The 23665-nt window shown below is 37.2% G+C and overlaps 3 protein-coding genes and 1 pseudogene across 4 annotated transcripts in view; 3 read left to right on the forward strand and 1 right to left on the reverse strand.

Moving 5' to 3' along the window:
- The window catches only part of LOC111472904, a 5382-nt gene extending 4654 nt beyond the window's left edge, over window positions 1-728 (forward strand). The window contains exon 7 of the mRNA XM_023118499.1: window positions 122-728. Coding sequence (XP_022974267.1) covers window positions 122-499 — 378 coding nt within the window. The 3' untranslated portion in view covers window positions 500-728. The remainder of the gene's footprint in view (window positions 1-121) is intronic.
- A 1319-nt stretch (window positions 729-2047) lies between these two features.
- Window positions 2048-5004, forward strand: LOC111472912 (exosome complex component CSL4). The gene is made up of 6 exons (XM_023118511.1): window positions 2048-2309; window positions 3602-3676; window positions 3757-3845; window positions 4079-4163; window positions 4504-4585; window positions 4675-5004. Exons 1-6 carry the CDS (start codon window positions 2130-2132, stop codon window positions 4767-4769), a joined length of 606 nt encoding a protein of 201 aa, XP_022974279.1. The 5' UTR covers window positions 2048-2129; the 3' UTR covers window positions 4770-5004.
- A 1058-nt stretch (window positions 5005-6062) lies between these two features.
- LOC111472891 lies at window positions 6063-9386 on the forward strand (annotated as a pseudogene).
- Window positions 9387-11740: 2354 nt separating this feature from the next.
- On the reverse strand, window positions 11741-22571 carry LOC111472876 (probable UDP-N-acetylglucosamine--peptide N-acetylglucosaminyltransferase SEC). 2 transcript variants are annotated; one of them, XM_023118482.1, is made up of 29 exons: window positions 22444-22571; window positions 22077-22280; window positions 21428-21573; window positions 21120-21218; window positions 20982-21032; window positions 20201-20317; window positions 19455-19511; window positions 18397-18516; window positions 18189-18251; window positions 17985-18063; window positions 17645-17754; window positions 17488-17541; window positions 17335-17402; window positions 17125-17227; window positions 16736-16938; window positions 16096-16192; window positions 15529-15600; window positions 15341-15417; window positions 15153-15269; window positions 14994-15078; window positions 14750-14917; window positions 14192-14302; window positions 14026-14112; window positions 13810-13937; window positions 13651-13733; window positions 13436-13541; window positions 13187-13333; window positions 12508-12628; window positions 11741-12411 (listed from the first exon to the last, which is right to left on the reverse strand). In XM_023118482.1, the coding sequence occupies exons 2-29, from the start codon at window positions 22267-22269 to the stop codon at window positions 12298-12300; spliced, it is 2976 nt and encodes a 991-aa protein (XP_022974250.1). In that variant the 5' UTR covers window positions 22270-22280; window positions 22444-22571; the 3' UTR covers window positions 11741-12297. The 2 variants fall into 2 exon arrangements, with proteins under 2 accessions (XP_022974250.1, XP_022974241.1); XM_023118473.1 differs by having other exon boundaries at window positions 22077-22571.
- Between the last annotated feature and the right edge of the window lie 1094 nt (window positions 22572-23665).

The raw sequence follows: 23665 nt of genomic DNA on the forward strand, positions 1-23665 counted from the left end.
TTTTTTTTTTTTTTTTTTTTTTTTTTTTTTTTTTTTTTTTTTTTTTTTTTTTTTTTTTTTTTTTTTTTGAGAAAAGGGTTTCAAAATTAGTTTTTGTTTTTTTTTTTAAAAAAAAAAACAGGATCCAAAATTGGGAAACTGGTGGATGGGATTCGGTGACAACACACTGGTGGGTTACTGGCCGGCGGAGCTATTCACTCACCTGGCCGACCATGCCACCATGGTGGAGTGGGGCGGCGAGGTCGTCAACTCAAGGTCCAATGGCCAGCACACTTCCACCCAAATGGGCTCCGGCCACTTCGCCAACGATGGCTTCGGCAAAGCTAGCTACTTTCGAAACCTCGAGATCGTCGACGCTGATAATAACTTATGTGACGTTCAAGAGATCTCGACGTTAGCCGAGAACACCAATTGTTATAACATTATGAGCTCTTACAATGACCAATGGGGCACTCATTTCTACTACGGTGGTCCCGGTAGAAACCCTGAATGCCAATGATCAACAACATCGCTATTGCAACCATGCCGACCCCATGCAACAATTGCCATGAGAAGTTCGTTCTTATTTCTAAATTCTGCTAAGTGGATTAAATTTTATCCTAAACTTTTAACCGTAAGTTTGAGATAAAAATTAATTCATCTTAGGGTAAAAATTGATTCTAAAATGTATAAGAGAATTATTTAATTGTGTAACTAATGATCAAGGTGGGTAACTATTTTCTCTCTTATTTTTGCTTCACTTTCAAAGAGTTCTTTTGATGCTTAATACTTTGAGGAAGAACGCATAGTATCTACGTAAGCGTGTGTGGAAATGGTGATATTGAAACGTTTTGAATAAAAAAATCGAGACTCAAATACTAATCAGTAAAAGTTTACACAAAAAATATCGTGGAAAATTGTTCATAAAACATATCATCAAACGTTTATGACAAAATATAATAGAGTAAAAAAAACAAGACTAGATCTATCTCGACCCTATTGCCCCACAGCTCATACACACCCTCATCTCAGCTGCATAATATGAATGAGTACAAAAATACTCGATAAGTAGCTCTCTTGTAGGATCTTAGATCTTATGTCGTTCACATACATTATATCATTTACGAGTGTGATTTCATACATCTAGGTCAAACTGACTTACCCAAACTCACCATTGGATTTTAATTTTGCAAATTCATAGTTTCTCGTTGAACGTGCTCTCTTCGTTTCATTGTTTGACTCTTTGAAGCTCATCATATACTGTAGACAAATTCTCTATTAAGAATTAGTTGGTAACTCTCAAATAGGCCCCACAATGTCGTCATCATTGAGGAGGAAGGTCTTTACCTTATCTTAAAAATTCAGGATTAAGGAATAGTTAGAGATCCGGTATGGTCTCCACATACAGTGTGAGATCTCACATCGGTTGAGGAGAAGAACGAAACATTTTTTTATAAGAGTGTGGAACCTCCCCCTAGCAAACGTTTTCAAGGGTGTGGAAACCTCTCTCTAATAGACTCGTTTTAAAGCCTTAAGGGAAGCTCAGAAAGAAAAACTCAAAGAGGACAATATCCACTAGTGGTGGGCTTATATAAGGGTGTGGAAACCTCTGTATAACCGACATGTTTTAAAGCCTTGAGGGGAAGGGAAAGCACAAAGAAGACCATATCAGTTAGTTGTGAGCTTAGTAGTAGGGTCAGGGAAAGCCCAAAGAAAATGATAGGATGAGAAAGCTAAAAAAAAGACAGTATCTGCTAGCTTAGGATAAGGTTAGGGAAAGCCGACAATATCTACTAGAAGACCGTATCAGTTAGTTGTGGGCTTAGGGTAGGGTCATTACACATCGTATTCTTATGGCACTATAAAGTTCATACATCTCTGTGCATGACCCTATCCATACCAACTCATAATCGTAACCGGTAACTGACGACAGAGACAATTTCATACAATAAAAAAATCTAAAGAAAAGCAAATTTCAAAAATAAAAAATAAAAATAAAAATAAAAATTGAAGGAAGTTTTGGGATTTAGGCAATTTCCCCACCTCGTGGCCCGATTTAACCTATTTCAAATATCCTCTGCATTCTCACCACAATTTTCTGTATAGTTTGAATTGAAACGACGGCCGCAGTGCGAGTTGACGCAGAGTTCATGAGAAAGACAATGAAAGTAGGCGAGGAAGAGACTGAATTCGTGACGCCAGGTGAAGTTCTCGGAAAATTTTCGGACATGAAACCTGGGAAAGGCGCTTATGTAGCTAACAACACTGTTTATGCTTCTCTTTCTGGTTTCCGCCGCATTATTTCCCCTCCAACTGATTCTTCGGACTCGGTACACTCTCTTTCACTTCTCTTTACTGTTGCCTTGATCTTTTGAGATTTGGGATTTTTTGGCTTGCCTTGCTTTGTTCTTGAGATCATAGGAATTGCTTTCTTTGAACCCCATCTGAGTTTTGTTCTGGAATTTAAGTGAACCGATTCAACATCTAATGGCCTTTCCTTCAAACCCTATTGTAGTTTCTTGGTATAATTTTGATGCCTTCTAACTTTCAAGGTATAGGGAATGTTACTAATGCCTTAATTGTTAGAGCTACGCTTAGGTTGATGATTGCGGTTCTTTGTGTGTTGGTTAAGGGAATGCTTGGGGTTCTTTCCTTGTCAATGGTTAAAGTGATAGTGTTGGAAGAAACTATACCATAAATGTTATGAGACTGTGTGTCTAAGGCTAATGGTGCTAAGTATGTAATGTTGAGTATTGGATCTAGTGGAGATACTCATAAATAGTTTTATTCTTGACTATAAGAGAATATAGTGGAGAGCTGGACAATTAATCCTAGAAGAATAATTGAAAAACTATATCTCTTGGGTGGTTTTGGTGTTGGCTAAGAAACTATTACCTTGGTGTCTTGGTGTTTTTTATTGTCATGTTTTATCATTAACTCAGTGAATATGTGAGATCCCATATCGGTTGGGGAGGAGAATGAAACATTCTTACAAGGGTGTGGAAACCTCTCCCAGTAGACGTGTTTTAAAAACCTTGAGGGGAAGCCCAAAGAGGACAATATCTGCTAACGGTAAGCTTGGGCTATTACAAATGGTATTAGAGACAGACACTGGGTGATGTGTCAGCGAGGAGGTTGAGCCCTGAAAGGGGTCGACACGAGGCGGTGTGCCAGCAAAGACATTGAGCTTTAGGTGGATTGGGGGGTTCCACATCGATTAGAGAAGGGAACGAGTGCCAGCGAAGACGTTGGGCCTCGAAGGGGGGGGTGGATGTGAGATCCCACGTTGGTTGGGGAGGGGGACGAAGCATTCTTTATAAGGGTGTGGAAACATCTCCCTAACAGACACGTTTTCTAAACTTTGAGGGAAGCCCGAAAGGGAAAGCCCAAAAAAGACTATTTGTTAGCCGTTGTTGGTTTGGGCTGTTATGGGAGAGTTTTAAACTCATTTATTTGGTTTTCATACCCTTACTTTTAAGCATAACTATGCTGTATGAGATTTTAACCTCTACTTAATACGAGTCATACGAGTCATAGAAGCACGTGGTAATGGTTATTTACTATGTTTATGTCTTAACTGGCCTCGGACCTTGCTTATGTTATTGCTGATTTGCATTATTAGAGACCAACTGTGGAAGTGACTGGTCATAAGGCCCATGGTGCCGTTCCAGCTCCTGGATCAATCGTCATTGCTCGAGTAAGTTGCTTACTATGTCATTTTTATGTGCATGAGATTTAAAATACTGTCGTTCTTCAAGTCGCACCTGCTGATTGTAGGTTACAAAAGTAATGCCTAGAATGGCATCAGCTGATATCATGTGTGTTGGTCCAAAGTCTGTGAAGGAGAAGTTTAGTGGAGTTATAAGGTTTGGAACATTCTTCTGCGAAGCTCTTATTTATTCAGTTCATTTTATTTTATAATCTATCATTTAAATATGTTACTTTCTTTGGTATAGAAAGTTCGTCTACCGTATTCATTTTTCTTTTAATATATGCACCCGTTTCGTGCCTTGGCTATGTAAAGCACCTCACATTGTTGACCATGTGCTATTGTCTTTTACTCTGTTCTGTTTGTTTCCGTCTTAAATCGCTTCTGTAGGCAACAAGATGTCCGAGCAACGGAGATTGATAAAGTAGACATGCATTTGTCCTTTCGACCCGGTGACATCGTCAAAGCTCTTGTTGTATCCTTTATGCTTGAATTTTCTCTTGTTTGATAAACTTTGTTTTGTGGATGAGAGAAAGAAGTCTTGTTGGAGGTTTTGATTTGAGCGTATTTCTTACCTCCATTGTGAGATCCCACATCGATTGGAGAGGGAAACGGGTGACAGTGAGGACGTTGGACCCTGAAGGAGGGTGGATTGTGAAATCCCATATCTGTTGGAGAGAAGAACGAAGCACCCTTTATAAGGGCGTGGAAACCTCTCCCTTCCCCTCAAGAGAAAGTCTAAAGAGGACAATATCTGCCCGCGGTGAGCTTGGATCGTTGCAACCATTTTCCTTAACCAAAGTTCTCCTCGAAAGCTTTCTCTGGGCGATGCAAGGGCCTATCATCTTTCAACTGCAAAAAACGAACTCGGTGTCGTCTCTGCAGAAAGTACAGCAGGTAAAGAGTATGGTAGTATTTGTGCTGTATAATGCTCTATAAGTCATGCCTCTTAGTTGCTGGTTGTAAACTGTTGAATGTCTTTATAGGTGCAGTAATGGTTCCCATAAGTTGGACGGAAATGCAGTGTCCATTAACAGGCCAAATTCAGCAAAGAAAAGTTGCCAAAGTTGGAGGATCATGACTTCCTTTTTTCTTTCCTTTCTTTTTCTCCTTATCATCTTATTTTTTGTTCCGTTTTCGATAATAGTTCGTCATTTAGATTATAGTTCGTCGTTTAGACAGATTGTTATTGTAACATTTATGTTGTATGAATGAAATTATATGAGTAGCTTAGCTATCCGTGTTCGATGGAGAAGAAGATTTTGCACCTTTATAATTATGTTCTTCATTAGTAATCCATTGCTACTGGATTTACCAAAAATTTGATAAGTTCGTGTTAGTTTATGAGTTTAAATAAGTGGATAAATGTGTCTTGATGATACTCCGAGCGAACTCAAGCGAATAGTATATGTAACCTAGGTGTTACTTCACTGGTACAAAGGTTACTTGTAGGCATTGTTCATCAATAGACAAAGCTCTCTCTTTATCATCTCGTGTTAGATGTGACAAAAGATGAGTCCTTTTTCCTTTTTGTAAACTACGGAAGCACCGGAAGCTCAAAGGAGTAAAGCTCATTTTCCCTTTAGAGTAAAGCGGCGCACAAAAAAGGGGTTGGCCCATCAAAAATCTTGTTTCTTCGCGAACAAAGATCATAAACAACCTATGTTCCAAAGAACTATTAAGATCAAAAGCAAGAGTGACTCTCTATTCTCGCATGACTAGCATATAGAAACTTTGATCAATGTTATAGGTGTCTCAATGTCAACCTCAATGCTAGAAAACATGCGTGCACCTCCACCGTAATGCTTTCAGTCTACATCGTAGAGACGCTAGCTTTTTAATTTTTATTTTTACTTATGTTAAGAAGCACTATCGAGACAATACCCTCAACATCTCGACACTGCATCGAATTATCTCTAATATTTCATATATTCGTAGATTTTGTATAATTATAATTAAAGCTTAGTTTGATAATTCCAACCATTTTAATTAATTTTCATAATTTTTTTTATATATTATTGTGCCATGGTATTTCCATTCCAATAATATAATTAAGGCACAATAAAAATTTATTGAAATAATTTAATCAATTTATATATTAAATATTGTGTTAATTTTTATATGGAGATTGAAAATGATGTATTATAACTTAACTTCGATTGACATAATTAAAATTTTATTGAATTTTCATAACATTTTCTTAAATTCTTATTTTGAAGATTGAAAGTCTTTGCATATTATAATAAAAATAGGAAAAATAAAATAATTTATTTAATTCTAAGTAAAATAAATATAATAAGCCAAAATAATAATAATAATAATAATAATAATAATAATAATAATAGAGAATTGGTTCAACAAAACTTCCCTCCCTTTTTTTCCACATTCTCTCTCTCTGACTCAGAGCCCCCGGAAACCGCCGCCGTCTCTCCTCGTTCATCGCTATAAATACTCTCTTCCCCCCTTCACTTTCCGATGCGCTCGCTGTTCATCTCCAAAATCCCAGTCAATATCTCTTTTGTCCTCTCCAATTCTCGATTCCCATTCTCAATCGCCGCCGCCACCGCCACCGCCGCCGCCACCGTCCGATCCCTCACTTCCCACTCCCTTCACCGATCTCCGCCGTTTTTTCCAACAACCTCTGTTCGCCGGCCATGCCTCCCCGTTTGGCCATGATGTCACAAGTCGACTTTGATGGCCCACTTGCTCGGAGATTGTGGAATAAGTGCCGTAGAGAGTCGACACTCTCGAAGTACACCCCCTTCTGCGTTTGTCTCGCTTGCGGGTGTCTAGATATTGATACATTCCGCTGCTATATTGATCAGGATATTCATTTCCTCGAGGCGTTTGCTCAGGCGTGAGTTGAATTTTGTTTGTTTTGGCTTTGTGGATTGTGCGGGGAAATAGGGAGTTGTGAAATGAATTGGTTTGAATCATAATTGAATTGGATTGTTCTTTATTGTTGTGTTCTTGTTTCTTTCTTTTGTGGTTCGTTTTAGTTCTTGAATTGCAGGTGGAATTGGGGTTGTTATGAGAATCCATGATCTTGAATTTCGAATTCTTTATTGTTGTTCTGTTTCTTTTTGGATTATATTGAATTGCAGGGGACATGGGAGTCTTGTAGAACGATATCTTGAATCCTAATTGAATTGAGATTCTTGTCTTTGAGTCATTTATTCCTCTTTGGCCTACAGCGGATGATAATGAATAATATTGAATATGTCCTGTTTCTTTCATTGGCTTTTTGAATTACTGAGTAATTTTGAATCTTAATTGAATTATCCTCGATTGTTTTGCATTAGAATGCGTGTTCTTGGTGCTTTGTCTCTCTTTTTAGTTAATCAAATTCGATATCTATCCCAAAACTTGGTTTCTTGTTACAAAGAAAGTTAAGGCACACAATGTTATTATTAGAATGAATGATGAGAATCAACCTAAGGGCGTCATCCAGGAATCTAAGAAACATTGGGACATTGAATTTATACGATATTCATGTGGTATAGATGTTATTTGTCTGTGCTCCGATCATTTTTCTTGGAACGAAATGTTAGATTGTAAATGTTCATATTTTGTTGTAATCCAGGTATGAATTAGCTGCAGAATGTGCTGATGATGATGATGCAAAGCATTCAATCATTGAGCTGAGAAAGGAAGTGACAGAAGAACTGAAAATGCATGCTTCATTTGTTAAGGTAGAAGATAAACCTCCATGCTTCATATGTGCTTTTCTTTGAAGAATGGAGCCATTAATAGCCTAGTATTTAAGTGAATTCCTGCTATTTTTATGTGTGTTGATCTTTTTACCGTTTTGGGACGTTATACGAACCCGTTGGCTTGGTGCTCGATCTTTTAAGGAATGGGGTGCTGAGGACAGAAAAGCAGCTCCTGTCAGCCCTGCTACGGTCAAATACACCGAGTTTTTGTTGGCAACAGCGTCTGGCATGATTGAAGGACTTAATCTTGCAACCCCATTTGAAAGAACAAAGGTTCCTGCTTATGCTCTAGGTGCCATGACACCTTGCATGAGGCTCTACGCCTATTTAGCTTCAGAGTTTAAGGTAGCTATTGGTCCAGTCTATGGTGATCACCTCTACAAGACATGGATCGAAAACTATGCATCGCCCGGTTTTGAGGTCTGTTATTTTGAGCTCTCCTTGTTTTGATTTTAGTTTTGTAGTAAAAAATGGTTTACTGAAATGGCTAGCTGTTTTTATCTTCAATTCAGAAAGCAGCTGAGAGAATTGAAGACGTGCTCGAGAAAGTCGCTACTACTTTGACTGGTGAAGAGCTTGACACCATTGAGAAGCTTTATAACAAAGCTATGAAACTCGAGCTAGATTTTTTCTGGTCTCAGCCTGTTGGCCAGAAGACTGTTGTTCCGTTGATTAGAAATCATAATCCTGCCGTGGATCGGTTGGTAATCTTTTCGGATTATGATTTGACATGCACTGTTGTTGATTCTTCTGCCATTCTGGCAGAAATTGCAATAGTAAGAGCTCCAAAATCCATTCCAATCCCTGATCCAGATCAACCTGCCGAAGAACAAACTACCCGGATGACATCAGCCGAACTCAAAAATAGATGGAGTGATATTTCCAGGCAGTATACCGACGAGTACGAAGACTGCATCGATAGAATCACAACTTCTAGAACAGGTAGTTACTTAGAACATGGATTTTCTTTTATTCGAGCGAGTTTTGTTTTCGTTTACATGATATCATGAATATTTGGGCGTTGCAGATGAATTTAGGTATGATGATCTTTGTAGAGCTCTTGAGCAACTCTCTGCTTTCGAGAAACGGGCAAATGCCAGAGTTATCAGGTCTCGATTGCTTAAGGGCTTGAATTTCGACGATATAAAACGAGCGGGTGAACATCTTATCATTCAAGAAGGGTGTTTCAAATTCTTCTCAACCGCTAGTAGGAATGAAAGATTGAATGTTGGTATAAACATAGTGTCTTATTGTTGGTGTGGGGATCTCATCAGATCATCTTTTAATTCAGGTGGTTTACTAACGCAAGTGAGTATACAATCCAATGAGTTTGTGTTTGAAGAAGCAATTTCTACAGGTGATTTAGTTAGGAAAATAGAATCTCCCATCGATAAAGTCAGGACTTTCAGGAGAATCTTGGAGAATTACAGCACTGATAAAAAAAACTTCACTTTATACATTGGAGATGCGGTCGGCGACTTGCTTTGCCTACTCGAAGCAGATATAGGAATTGTTATTGGGTCGAGTTCCAGTCTAAGGAGACTGGCGACTCATTATGGAGTTTCTTTCGTTCCGTTGTACCCGAACGTGGTAAGAAAACAGAAAGTTCTTACCGAAGAGACACTACTCAGCTGGAAAAGATTGTCTGGTGTTCTTTACACCGTCAGTTCTTGGGCTGAAATCCATGCTCTCGTTCTTGGATGCTAGAACCAATATTTTTGTGTGGTTCTCATTCATCTCAACTCGGTTTGGTTTCGAGTCGAGCCGTTTATGCATCATTGATTGTAAAGATACATGTTGATGGCGAGTTTTATAGGGCCAACAACATCATTTTGCTGTCGTCGTTCGTCCTTCCTCGAACAAGGTATGTTTCTGAGCAGGCAGGTTAGTGTGTGAGGAAGGATGGAGGGCAATTATTTGAAACAAAAAAGAAGAGATAAAAGAAATTTGTTCATACAAAACATTTGAAGCTTTTTTTTAGTGTATCCATTGATTGTAAGGTGATAGGTGCTGTTCTGTATTTTGGGATGAATGGCAGTTTTCTTCACATCTTCAAAGTGTTGCCCCTATTATGAAATCAAATGCACAACATTTTTCTTCATATTTGCTTCTATTCTCTCTTGTTTTCTCTAAACTACGCACAATTCATGCCCAAATCTTTTGATCACATGTCCACGCTGTCAAAACCAAAATCAAAACGAACAATATGAACAGTGAGATCCGTTGATTAAACAGGGGAACGGAAAGTAAGGTAAGTTTGAAAAGGAAACATCTCCTTGGCAAATGCAGAAGATAAGGAAAGCATGGTAAGCTTGAGTATGAAACTTCTCCTTAACAGATTGAAAGAAAAAGCAAGGTAGAAGAAGCACGAAAGAGAAAGCAAGGTAAGCTTGAATATGAAACCTTTCTCTAGCAAATGTGTTTTAAAATCTTGAGTTGAGGGGAAGCACGAACGAGTAAACAAGATAAACTTGAAAAAAAAAACTCAAAGAGAATGATATCTACTAGAGAACCGAGAAAAACATTAGATGGTGTCCCCAAACATGTTGTAAATGGAGTGAGCTGAGGTGGTGAGCATATAAATATTTTTAAAATAATCTCCATTGTTGTCCTTTAATGTTAGGTTATTTCTTGGAAGATTCTCCACTTTCATATTTTTAATATATTTCAAGATTCTTCCATTAATTTAACTTTAATTTTAAACAAAATAATAACACTAATTCGGCTCTCCTTCTCTTTTTAAATCATAATCCTATCTTCATCCCTTGTCAATAAAAGAACAACAAACTAGCTGTGTTTTATCTATAATAAATATTCTCAATCAAGGCATCCAGATTCAGCTAGAGGAGGTCACGGTCGAAGATGGCAATCGAAAGGGCAGAAGGTGGCTCGTTGGAAAAACGAGGCGATGTGTTTAACATCATTTTGATGAAACAAAGAAGGTTTGTCTTACTTTGAAAAGACCTATTAACCTTCATCGGCGATTCGACGATTTTTTCCAGGAAACCCCCAACGAAAAATAGACCCCGGGGAACCCGTAAATACTTCTGCTACGAAAAAAGGTTGTGATAAGAAACGCTCAATTTTTCGTGCTCGTGCTACGGTTAAGCGATCCTCTTCGGATAATTCGTCCAACCCAAGGATAGCTATAATGTCCTGCAGTTCTTTGTAACGTTGTAAGGTTTGTTTAACTCTTTGCGCAGTTTCATAATGTTCTTCACCAACGATCCGAGGTTGTAGCATAGTTGACGTTATAATATTCTCAATCAAGGCATCCAGATTCAGCTAGAGGAGGTCACGGTCGAAGATGGCAATCGAAAGGGCAGAAGGTGGCTCGTTGGAAAAACGAGGCGATGTGTTTAACATCATTTTGATGAAACAAAGAAGGTTTGTCTTACTTTGAAAAGACCTATTAACCTTCATCGGCAAGTCAACATTCTTGGCTCTTAATATGAATCTTTTTCTTTATCCTCTTCCTTTGGCTCTTAATATGAATCTTTTTCTTTATCCTCTTCCGTTTATGTTTTTGTTGAGTTTGGATGGAAGGATACGTTCTTTTTTTGGGATATTATAGAAAAAACAATGAGCGAAAATTAAGAAGTCATGTATTTGACTATTTTGAGTTATATATGAGTTGAATGTATTACCGTCATAACATTGGATAATTCTGACTATATCTATGTCATAAAATAAAATGTCTCTCAATCGAATATCTATTCGATGTCTTTTTTTTTTTTCAACTTTGTAACAAAATCAAATTGGAATGATTATTCATAAAATTTGTGTTTTTGAATGAGCTTGTAAAAGTGGAATCACACAAATCATGCATAACCAAAAGAGCACTTAAGTATGATTTGATTCCATGAATCTCATTCTCCCAATCACTAAACCACAAATCAATCTCTAATTAGGTTTTGATTATAAAATAATAGATATCAGAGAAACAAAATCTCCCCTTATCAATCTCTTTTTCTTCCCTAGTATTGTTCAATGCAATGTCTTAACATATTGATGATAGATACAATACCCCATTTGTCATACCATCGGCCACTTACCATATTACGTATATCGCAATCAACAAGGGCTCGACGAAGAAGGCCAGTACATGTAATAGTCTTCATACAATATTGTTCAGATCACCAAGACCCCTATAAGTTTAGAACTCATGTTGATGCAAAATAATAATGCCCCTCTTTTCACTGTCGATGAATTTAGAGAACAAACCATACACAATGGGGATTCATGGCTTTTCCTCACCCACAAACGACTAATTCCAATTCAAGAAAATCAAACTTCACACCAATTCCCACCTTCTCCTTCATATACGACACATAAAAACTACTCAACTATCAGCCACTACACTTCAAAAAGAATAATCATGATACAGCAACAGAAGCGATGAACCTTTTGGCTTCATTCCTCCGCTGCTTTGCCTTTTACAACATTTTAAACAACCATACAACAACAATCTAAATCAATCAAGTCAAAACAAACAAACAAACAAACAAACCTCTGCATTCTTCTTGATAATGGCGGTGGATATTCAACTTCCAAGCCAATCCTGTTTAAGACTAACGCGACATCGTGGAATACGATCTCAATATCAAGCACCATAATGTCAATGCCAAGAAGCAAACCAATTGGTAGGTTTATGTCACAACACAGCTGACTCGCATCAAAACTACCAGCAAGGTTTGCAGATACAAAAGAACCGAGTGGCGTGGAATGGCTATGCTGCAGCCGAATAACTTCATCACAAATCATTTTAACTTCTCTACAACAACATTCATTTTGATCCACAGATATATTATACCCCCTGATACATATTCTACATATAAATTTTTTCCCAACTTAAATTTCTCTTGGTTATATACAATCCCGTGTCACCTCCCTCACCTATCTATCAAAGGGATACTCCAAGTTGTTTTCGGTCACTTTGAAATGTTGCGGACGTTGCCCAGAACAATGCAAGTTCCACATTTTGAAGTATGACCTCTCCAGGTTCCTCACCTATTACAACACAAGTTAGGAGTCAGAACTATAAGCACGTTTTAATCCAATATATAAACCTATAATGTTGTACACAATGATCATAGTGTATCATACCCATCGAGCCGTGTCGAACAGAGGGCACGTCATCCTCACTGCCTTCAATTTGTTGGTAAGTGCTTGCAGTTTTGGCCGATTCAATGCCAATGACACGGCCTTCTCCTCATATTCTTTCATGCTAGACAACATTTCAAGCAAAATAAATCAGAAAAGTAGCTATAATTTTCCCAGCACATGGAAAGGTAAAAAGGCCAGCAGAGAAATAACAAGGAACAAGAAATCTTAACAAAAAGACTAAATTCACACTTCTTCCAAGTAAAATGTCAATGCAAACAGAGGGAAAATCTGCAGCATAAACTGTGAGAAACACCACCCAGCATAAGTACCAAGCTTCCTATGTTTCCAAAACAAACTTGACTGCACCAGTCATATAGAGGGAAAGAAAAATAAATTAAACATTAACTGCTATATTCAAATCAGAAACATCAACACCCACATCATACTAGTGTGATTGAACAAGTGAAAGAAGTAACAGCTGCGTAAGTGTTTTCTTTTTCTTTCTTTTTTTTTTGGGTGAGCTTGTGTGTGGGTTCTACCCGTAGAAAATAGTTGACCAATCTATTCCGACTTTTGCCAATTTGGTACTATCCAGTATTTCCATTTATGAAGAGCATATTCAACACTTAATGATTTTGACAAACTCGCACATAATTTACAATATAATTAAAGCAGTCACCTGCTAACAATCATCTCGTCTCCCAGTCCAGTTGCAAGACAGAGAGAACCAGCAACCCTGGTAGCCATTTTCTCCAGGGGCAGGGTAATCATTGGTAAACCGGCCCATAAAATGTCTGTTCCTGTTGTATGTGCATTGCACAAAGGCCTGAACATGCAGATGACGTCACAAACCCAACAAAAAAAAACAATTAGAATAAAGAACTAGAAAGGGGCCATTCATAGAGATGGAAGAAGAAGAGTGACTAACGTATCCAGGAATAAATCTGCTAACGCACTACGACTGATATGTTCATTTTTCATGGCAACATCTGTGAAAATTATTTGCTCTGGTTGCACTCCTTGCGCAGCAGCATCTGCATGAAAACAAAACTCTCGCTCACCAGTGGAAAATCCCTTTTTCAATGACAATAGCATAAGTAACTCGTAATACAAGAATATTTTTATTTAATGAATTTCTCATACACGCTCGAAGTCTCATTTCACCAGCAGCCGGGAATCTGAGAAGCCAAAGGGCACTGTTTGGCACACGTTTAAGAATATTGCACCTGGTACCAATAAGAAAGCACCTGGTGAGATAAAACTATTAAAAAAAAAGTGAGTCAGATATGGAGCTATCATTACCAGGTGTTAAAGATCTCTGGATCCATTTTGTACAACTGATTAAAGCAAGCAAAAATGAATTTCCCATCAGGTAATCCATAATCTGAACGTTTGTGCTGGCAATTTGGAGCCAACACATCCAGATTTTTCTGCACGCACAGAAATAATAGGTAAGGAAGACAGGAAACTAATGAGGAAACTAACTCAGTTCCACAAAATTACAATTTAAATACTAACCTGCTTATAATCATTGACAAAGTAACAGTGAGGGAGGTGGACGATCTTCTCAGAGTAAATATGTGCATAACGTAAAGGCGAAACAAACTGAAAGCAGAAAAGCAGGTTCAGAATATTTAACAAGACCATAAAAATTAGAAAGTATTGAAACCTAGACTAAGCTCACCTCATCAGACACTAAATAATCTATGTAAGTTGCCCCTGTTGTTCCTGGAAACCCCATGTATGAAACCTGAATAGGTGCAGGCTGCATGGCGAATATTTCATTTCTAGCCCCCTGCAAATTCATCTAGATACATATCATACCTCAAAAATAATAATAAATAATAAATGTTAAGAAGAAGACTTAAATAAACAAACATATTAACCCAATAGCTTTAGCTTTAAAAGCTCATACAACATTTCCAACTCAAAACTCATTTGGCAAAGATGTCACTCCCCTGAAACAAAATATACAAATAACACAGAAATAACATCTCTTCCTAGTTTCCATGTTTTCTAATATAATAATTATTCGAACTGCCAGGACTCAAATTCATGATTATTCAAATGAAAAGGAAAAGAAAACATTATTTGAACAAGCAAAATAATGAGAAAAAAATCTAAGGAAACTCTGGCAAACAAAGTTTGAAGAAAAATAATCATAATAAGTAAATGAATCTTAAATTAAACAACAGTTGAGCTTCAATAAGAAAAACAGGATAAAATCAAAAACTACATGTACCTTAGTATAACCATTCAAATTTATTAGTATTTGTATTTTGTCTTCATTTATCATTTTTGAAATCACATCAGATGTCATGGCAGAGACATCGACGAAGTGCTCGGCTTCAAATTGAATACGCTGTCTCCACTCCGTATTATCGTTTGGACTCAAAGCATAGCAAAAGACCTAAAAAGGAAGGAGTCAGAAGAAGAGATAGAAGAAACGGACTTCTCAAAAAATGCCTAAACCAAATTTTCCAGACCTCAACATGCTCTCTGTTGTGCATACCAAAAACAGATCCCATAAGATGTGACAAGGGGTGATTACCAAAGTCACTGCTTACATAGCTGCAGGTCAACAGCTTCAGTAAAATGAACAATTCCTAAAGAATAAAAAAGAACATCTTTAGGTAAATACATACCCAACCCTAAGCCTCTCAAATCCACCATTTTTCTTTATAGGAACTGGTGAAGGGTGATTGAAACTTGGAAGTGAAAATCGAGATGCAATTTTCAAACAGTGTGATGCGTAACTGCGGCTGTAATAACAGAACAAAATTGAGTGCTGCATTCATTGAGAAGAACATATACAAGGGGGAAACAACTGTACCTAATTTCAAGTGCAAGCAATGGGTCAATCGGGTATGCTATTGCATGAAAAGGTTGAACACTTGGTAGAACAGACATCTGAAACAAAGAGTAGCCAGGCACAAAATTACTATGCACAGAAATTGGATAAAGCATGTTGAAGAAAGGGCCAATGTGAATACTAGAAAAGAAAATAGGAGTCATACTAACATTAATTTGTCTCTTGATAATCCCCTCTACCTCAACAAACATTTTATCACGGTCCTCCCAGTTGCAGACACACTGCAAAATAAATATATATATAATTCTTGCTTGCAAAACTTCAATGCTTAATTAATTGGCATTAACTTAACACCAAGAACCAAATCTAAGAAGGTCAATGAGTGGGCCCAAAACAAGGAAAAGTTGCACCCGCTGTCAAAGTTGAATTTCTTTCTTTGAACACAGATGCAGAAAACTTGGAAAATAATGTTCCACATACTTCAAAAAAACAGGCAATTTCTCATAACACCTATAGACCAAGAGGTTGCAAATAGAAGAAAACATATAGACAACAGCATATAAGCAGAAAATTATTCGACGGAAGCAACAAAGATGTGAAACTTATTGCTACAGCATTATGATGTCAAACGATATAATGGAACAATTCATAGAACCACCCAATTAGAAATATTTACAAAAAAAGATAAATAGAAACGAATGAAATCTATTTCAACATGCTTATAGGATCATCCTTTAAACATTCCACACAATCAATAAAATATATATAGTACATACCCTTAATGTATGCAAAAGGTTGCATGTTGCCTCAGGAAACTCAGGCCGCAGAAGCAATGCTTGTTTATAGCTCTTGATAGCTGCCTCCACATGTCCACTATAACCCAAAGAAATGAAATGAAACTAAAATCAATATAAATAGACAGTCACCATTTTTGTCCTCCAAAATTTGGGGTGGGGGGGTGGGGGATGAATAAAAGCAACAAATCAAGAATGGATGTAAAAGTAAAAAAATTAAGGCCTGAACCAACAAACTTGTAACGTTAAATATTTGTGTCCTGTGTATCGACTGCCCAACTAATGTAAAATAATAGCAACCACTTCAAACGTTACAGAAAAGCACAGGTTGCTTGATCTGAAAACTAAAACTCAAAGACCTTTTTAGTTTTCAGAATCCTCCCAGAGACGCATCATTTTTTTTGAATCAAGGCATTAACAAGCCATGAAACGTCCAGAAAATCCAATTTCATTTTTTAGGAAACAAACTTCTCATTAATGAAAAGTTATAAGAGCATTCAAGGTTACATACTGAAGATGCATCTGATGAGAACATGGTCAAATAATTTTGAAAATAAGATACAAATCGCATGGAAATTTTAGGAGCACAACTAAAACTGCCTATATAGGAGAGAGAAAGTACCTGTCTTTATAAGCTGAAGCTAAATTAGCATGCGCTTCAGCCATAGTAGGCCGAATATTGATGGCCCGTATGTAGTCCTGAATTGCTTCACTCACTCTACCAATTTCCTTATAAGTGTTTCCCCTATTGACAAGGCCATCAGCTGCCAATGGATCAATACGAAGAACCTCATTGTAGCACGAAATTGCATCCGCATAATTTCCCTGTAGTAGATCGAGTTAAAGGGTTAGAAATTGAACGCTAAATGGCACATCAAAGTATCCCAACAGTCCCCTCAGGCTTACTGTTGTAAGCTTGTTCTTAGAACTCCTCCTCATACATATAGTCCAATTTCTTTAAGGGTTCAAACCATCCAGTAGAAACACACTAAAGCCTGGATTTGTTACTACCTGTTGCTTATATATGATGGCGAGATTGTTAAAGGGGGCTGACAATCCAGTAGTTACTCTAAGTGTGGCCTTATAATATGAAGCAGCAGCAGGCACCATATTCCTGTAGGTACACAATCAGCTCTTAAATTTATTGCTGAAATAAGTTGTGTAATAAATAGAAAATGAGCAGCAGCTATGTAGCATCATATAGACAGTGGAAACATGTACCATTCCATATATATATTCCCAAGGTTGGTAAGAGCTTGTGGGTGGCTAGGTTGCAGAGAAAGGCATTGCTACACGCAGCAACATAATGTTAACCACTGAAAACAACGATAGTAAACTAAACAAAGGGTAGAGTGACAACTAACAAAAACATACATTGTAACATTGGATAGCCTCATCCACTCTGCCAAACTCCTTAAGAGCATTACCCTTGGAACAAAACAAAAGTAATTGTTGAGAGAGAGAGAAATTAATTTGAAGACAAGATAAAACTCATGTGGTCAATTAAGATGATGAATCATATGGAACCAACCAAATTGTTGTAGGCCTCCAAAAATCTAGGATCACATGTAATAGCTTGCTTGTAATGAAGTATTGCCAGATCAAGTTGACTTTGTTCATAATAAGTACTTGCCAAATTACCTGGAACATTCAACACGTCAACTAGGAAGGCAGATATCAAAATGAGACAGCTAAGAACAATGAAACATGGAGTATATAAACAAAAGGAAAACCATGGTTGAAGTACTGTCTAAAGGAATATCAAGAAACACCTCAATCCCACATCAAAAGTAATTAGCTCAAGAAGGATCCATATATCCACAACATAATAATCTAATTCAAAAACCTTATTATAAAGCATCAACATTTACCATATGCTATTGCATAGTTGGGTCGCATCTGAATAGCACATTGGTAGCACAAAATTGCCTCCTGAGGCATTCCCAAAGCCTGGAAAAAAGAAAAAGAAATTTCTTGTTTTTTGCTCGAATACCAGGGTGGAGGAGACACTCTCCAATGCAAGGACAATCACTTGCATCCATGGACTTGCCCAAACAAGGCATATGATACCTTACCTTATAAACATTTCCCAGATTCAAATAGGCATCTGGAAATTGGGGTTTGAGTTTAACGGCCTCCTAAAATATTAATAAGTACAAGAAAACATCAGTAAGACATATAGAAAGTGATTTCAGTAACTGAAAAACTTCATGCACAGGTTAATGGAAAGTAGTCACTTTCATTGTGACTAGTGTGGTATGAATTAAATAAGAACAAGAATACCTTGTAGTATTGAAGTGCTCTGTTAAGGTCACCAGATTCCATGAAAAGACCAGCAAGATTTGACCAGGCGATAGCAAATGTAGGCTGTATACGTAAAGCTTCAAGGTAGCAGCTGTATGCCTGCACAAAATGTTAGTTTCCTTGACAATTTGCAGACTTGGCATGGAAGTAACAACAAGACCAACCATCATCTGTTCCCTGGCCTGAAGATAACAAATTGAAATATGTATCGAACTGTGGATTCCAACACAGTTCCACCAATGAATTGTTTTAATCAGTAACTTAACTGGAGGAAGAGAGACATTAAGCATGAAAAACTAAATAATAGATGGCACCTTCCTCCCAACTACACAAAACGTGCATGAGTTACCCATCTAGATAATATTTTTCCTTGTTCACTAATAAATCAGCCAATCAAACTCATGTTTCTATAGTCAATTTGATCCCCCAATTGAATAGGGGGCGAACGCCTACGAAAAGATCATTTGGATTTAAGGAGTCTTGGATTTATCCCTGGTTTGTTTATTCCTTATCCCGAAAACCCTATTTAGATCGAATCTAAAATAATTTAGAATTAAGAAATAGGATTTGGTAATCTACACTTTCCTAGTTCCTTTTGTAAGATCCCTCTTCTCCTTATTAACTTAGATTGGAGGCCTTTTTTGTCCTCCTCTTAATTGGGCGTAGGGATTTCTCATCCCGAAGGCCTTTAGGGTGTTAGTCTTTTGACAATTAATAAACATCTCAGTTTCTTGTCCACAAAAATAAAATAAAATAAAAAACACCCATTGTATGAAAAACATTAATATTACTTTGGTTTATGTGAAATTACTTTGCTAGGAGAGTTCAAAGGAAGTCTGAACTATGGATGATTTTGTTCCACAGCGCCTTGGAGATTGATAGTAAGAGTGCTAAGTTCATAGATAAACGTCAGTTTCAATATCATATTGGCAATGGAGGACTCAATATCCCAGCTCCCAAATATCCAAAGTTCAGCTACCCATAACACACTCATAAATCAAAGAGGAGCAGTTCGGAAAATACTTGAAGGTACTTACTTCTTGAACCAGCCCTTGTGTTTTCATGAGATTGCCAAGGTTGCTATGAGCATCAACCTATTTTCCAGTAAACACAGAAGGAAAGTATAAAAATCCTCGTTGTTTTGTGCAAGCATAATTTCACATGATAGCAACCACATCATCACTTGATAGTTGGAGAAAAAGAAAAAACAATGGAAACTTGAAAGAGAAATCCAAAACAAGAGTCAAGGAAAGACATTGAAAATGGTGATGAATTTCTGACTTCAGTGGGAATGAACAAAAAGGTCAGTCTACTACCCATAGAACATGTACAGTCCGACATATAGAAATACTATAATGTCAGTGCCATCTTGCTTGGTATCATAACCGGAATCTTTGTAAAAAAAAAGTAAAAAAAAAATAAAAATAAAAGAGAGAGAAAGTTGCTAAGCAACTAATATAACAAACGAAGTCTATATTTCATCAATCAATCCAACTTGTCACCTTAAGGGTTACACTTACACTTAAAAACACTACATAAACATGGTTCCTATATATATCAACACTTCAAAATCTATCCGTAATAACAAACCAAATGGTTTAACTTCATGTTTAAAACTATCCAAACTGAACCAACAATATTACCAGCAACACTGTAATAAAGGAAGACCAATAAATAACCATTAGATTGATTAATGTTCATACAAAAAATGATATTTTCGTACATACGTACGTACATTCATACAAACAAACACATATAGAGAGAGTGGGGGGTGGAAAATTACCAGAAGGGGATTCAACGCAAGTGCCTGCCGACAACATTGTGCAGCCTCACCAAGCCTGCCTTTTCGCATGTATGCACTAGCCAAGTTTGACCATGCATCACAAAAATTGGGTCGAAGCTGCAGCATCACATCAAACTAGGTGAGGACCACACTTGTACAAAGTGAAAAGGAGCACTGGGAGCCATAAAGAAATGCATTTCGAGTATAATAACCCATAAAATCTACACAAGCAACATATACAAATCATGTGAATTATAAAGATTGGAAGAAAATCTCCAAAATCATCTTAAGCAAGGCCATCAAATAACCTTGATAAGGATAAACGCAGGTAAAATAATGTTAACACTTCCAGCCAGAAAGAAAAACATAGATTCCAACACGTAATAAATGCCATAATCAACCTCAAGAGCATAAATGAGGGGGGAACCACATCAGATAACAAGCCATCACTGCCTTTTCCCAAGCCTTGCCCATTGTAAAAAGCTATTCAGTTCCTCCAATATTATAAATCTTAACTATCATTCCAAGAAACCTACGAAGTTGGGTACTATAACCTGCTCAAAATCAAGCTTCAGATGTTTCGTCAAGGGATGACAACAAACCATATTGAGAAAAAATCTGAGTCTCATACAAGGACAGTCTCAATGCATGCAGTTATGAGAGGTTGCACATCATGTGCAACTATCGGCCCAAATCTAATACAAGTTGGTATAGCCACTGTTAATACCAATTAAATCAACATCACTTTTTTTATGAAAAGGGATCAGAAATCTTCACAAACCTCAATGGCAAGTAGATAGTAACGAATTGCAAGATCGATGTTTCCTTTTTCCTGTATTTTGCATGAAGGCGGTAGCATCAGCACTCAAAGAGGATAAGGAACAATTAGAACGCCAAGCATAATAATCACAAGAATTACCTTCCAAGCATTAGCCATGTTTCCATAACACTCAGCAAAACGTGGCTCTATACGGAGAGCTTCTTCGTTTTTGGCAATACACATATCAAAATCACCCAACTGTAAAGAAAAAACCAAGCATATACTTGAAAATTAGATTATTACAGACTTGATAAATGAGCATAAAGAAAACTAAGAAACTGGTATATTGAAGATATAGATAAATTTATTAACAATAATTAGATACCTGACATCATATATCAAGATTAAAAAAATATATTTTCGACATAAAGCTGGTCAATGCCCAAATCAGCAGCAGAGAAAAATACCTGATAGTATATGGCACCCATCAGAAGAAGATTATCTGTGCGCAGTGAATTCCTCTCATAAACTACAGTACTATGCTCCAGCGCCTGCTTATAATCACCATTCTTGTACTTCTTATGTGCAAGAGCCAAATAGGTTTCTTCATCCACTGCAACACAATGGTGTTTTTTTTTTTCATTTTGTTTGAGATAAATCAAGTAGACTGCATAACAAAGAAGGGGGGAAAAGTGAAACCACATGGCTTCTCTCTCCTCCTCGAGTTCTTATTTATCATTTTCTTTAATGCTTGTTAAGATGCAATGAACGCAAATCTAGTTCAAAATATACTTCAATTAATAGCAGAGAAGGTAAGTACACTAAAAAAAATCCTTGCCAAAACAATTTAACAAATGATGTGAACTGCATACAAAAATGATTTTTCGCCCAAACTAGCGCAGAGAACAAAAACAGACGAGCATAACGTTTTATACACCAACGAGTGAAAGGCACACAAAGATATCCACTCCAGAACCACCGATTCAAAACCATCATCAACTATCCACTGCATTAAGTACCTCTACGAGCTAGGCTTCAGCTAAATAACTAAACATTCTTACCAAATGTGCAACTCCCAAATCCCCAAACCCCAACTCACAAAACGAAATCACAAACCTTCAAGAGAATCAGCACTCTCGAACTTAACCAGGCTGAGCGATGGGGGCTCCGCCTTCACTGCAAACGATTCGCCACCACGATCAGAGACAAACCCAGCTCGAGAAACCCCAGTCCCAGTCCCAGTCCCAGTCCCAGTCCCAGTCCCCGCCAGCAGCTGCTGATGGCGAACCTCGCCTTGTACCGAAATCATCACCGCGATCCCTTCAAAGAATCAAACCCAACTCAGATCGGAGCTCCAGCAACAAAACCCCCCCAGAAGAACACAGTAACAGCAAATCAAATGAAACCAAACCAAACCAAATCAAATCAATCAAATCGAAGAAGAAGAAGAAGAAGAAATGAAAGAGCTCGGAAAAAACCAAACCCTATGTCAGTTTGGAATTTTCGAGTACTTCGAATTCCGTGGAAGAAGAACGAGACAAAAGAAGAACAATCGCCCCCTCCAAAAAAAGAAAGGAAGGAAAAAAAAGGACTGTTTTTTTAAGGTGAAATCAGATTAAGGCAACGCGTATAAATAGGAGGAAAGAAATAAATAAAAAGGGTCAAAACAGAGAAGAGATCTCAACCCTTCACGTGGACGGCCGAGATTGAGCCCTTGTGGGTGGTAAGAAATTAGATTCGGTTGCTACTGACACGTGCGAGAAAGAAAAAAAAGTGGGTGAGAAGTGTGTGAACAAATTTTGGCATGAGATCCTTTCTTCCTTCCTTCTTTCTCTTGTCCATTTTAGAATCTTCTTTTTTCAACTCATACTATGTGCACATTCTTCTTCCTTTTTAACATTCGGGTTCCGCTCCAATGTCGATACTTATTTCTCGATCACAGATTTAGGGTTTGGTATCACTGATGGAAGCTCGTAATTGCTTTAATTGAATGTAAGAATCTACCCTCGTGAAAATAACTTTATCGACGTTGTGGCTCGCTGCTAAACAAAGTAAAAGGAAAAACATCGAAAACGAGACGCACCTCAAGATGATGATGATGATGGCTATCGACTAGGGCTGAATATTGTAGATATGGTTTCTCATTCTTAATATCGAGAGGTTGAGAATTTCTTTGAATTAAGGTAAGAATCTACCCTTGGAAGAATAATACGAGTCAAATGGGTTTGCTCACCACAAATTTCGTAAGTGGTAAAAAAGAAAGTTGCATCTTGAGATGACGATGGTTCAGTTGCAATTCATTTCGTGGGAAGTAAGAGTGAGTTTTCAATAAAGATTGACTTTAGAAAAAAAAAATTAATATAATTATTCGATAAATAAAAACGAAACACTATTTTCTAACCTTTCAAAAATTATCTAAAATTACTTAGAAAGTCAAGTGTTACACATCAACATCAACTTGAGTATAGTTTAATTAGTTAAGCTATAACAAGAGTGACATGCACATAAATATCTATTGAATAATATAAAATATTTAATTTATTTTCCTTTTAAATATTAATGTGTTATTCGTTCATATTTTTTAATTATATATATAACTCAGGTGAAACATAAGTCGAGGCCTGGTTAGATCTAGGAAAAGAAAACGGTGGTGAACGTTGGACCAATCCTCATACAAATACAATCCTTACGACTTTATTAGAGGT

Source organism: Cucurbita maxima, unplaced genomic scaffold, assembly GCF_002738345.1.
Source record: "Cucurbita maxima cultivar Rimu unplaced genomic scaffold, Cmax_1.0 Cma_Scf00002, whole genome shotgun sequence".
In the NCBI taxonomy this organism is placed as follows: Eukaryota; Viridiplantae; Streptophyta; class Magnoliopsida; order Cucurbitales; family Cucurbitaceae; genus Cucurbita; species Cucurbita maxima.

Coding starts and splice junctions, on each gene's coding strand:
- LOC111472912 (XM_023118511.1), top strand. CDS start 2,130: ATGAGAAAGACAATGAAAGTAGGCGAGGAAGAGACTGAATTCGTGACG. Junction 2,310..3,601: donor CAACTGATTCTTCGGACTCG/GTACACTCTCTT, acceptor TTGCATTATTAG/AGACCAACTGTGGAAGTGAC. Junction 4,586..4,674: donor CTCTGCAGAAAGTACAGCAG/GTAAAGAGTATG, acceptor ATGTCTTTATAG/GTGCAGTAATGGTTCCCATA.
- LOC111472876 (XM_023118482.1), bottom strand. CDS start 22,269: ATGATTTCGGTACAAGGCGAGGTTCGCCATCAGCAGCTGCTGGCGGGG. Junction 18,252..18,396: donor GAGCACTTCAATACTACAAG/GTATTCTTGTTC, acceptor TTAATATTTTAG/GAGGCCGTTAAACTCAAACC. Junction 14,113..14,191: donor ATTATTTAGTGTCTGATGAG/GTGAGCTTAGTC, acceptor TTCTGCTTTCAG/TTTGTTTCGCCTTTACGTTA.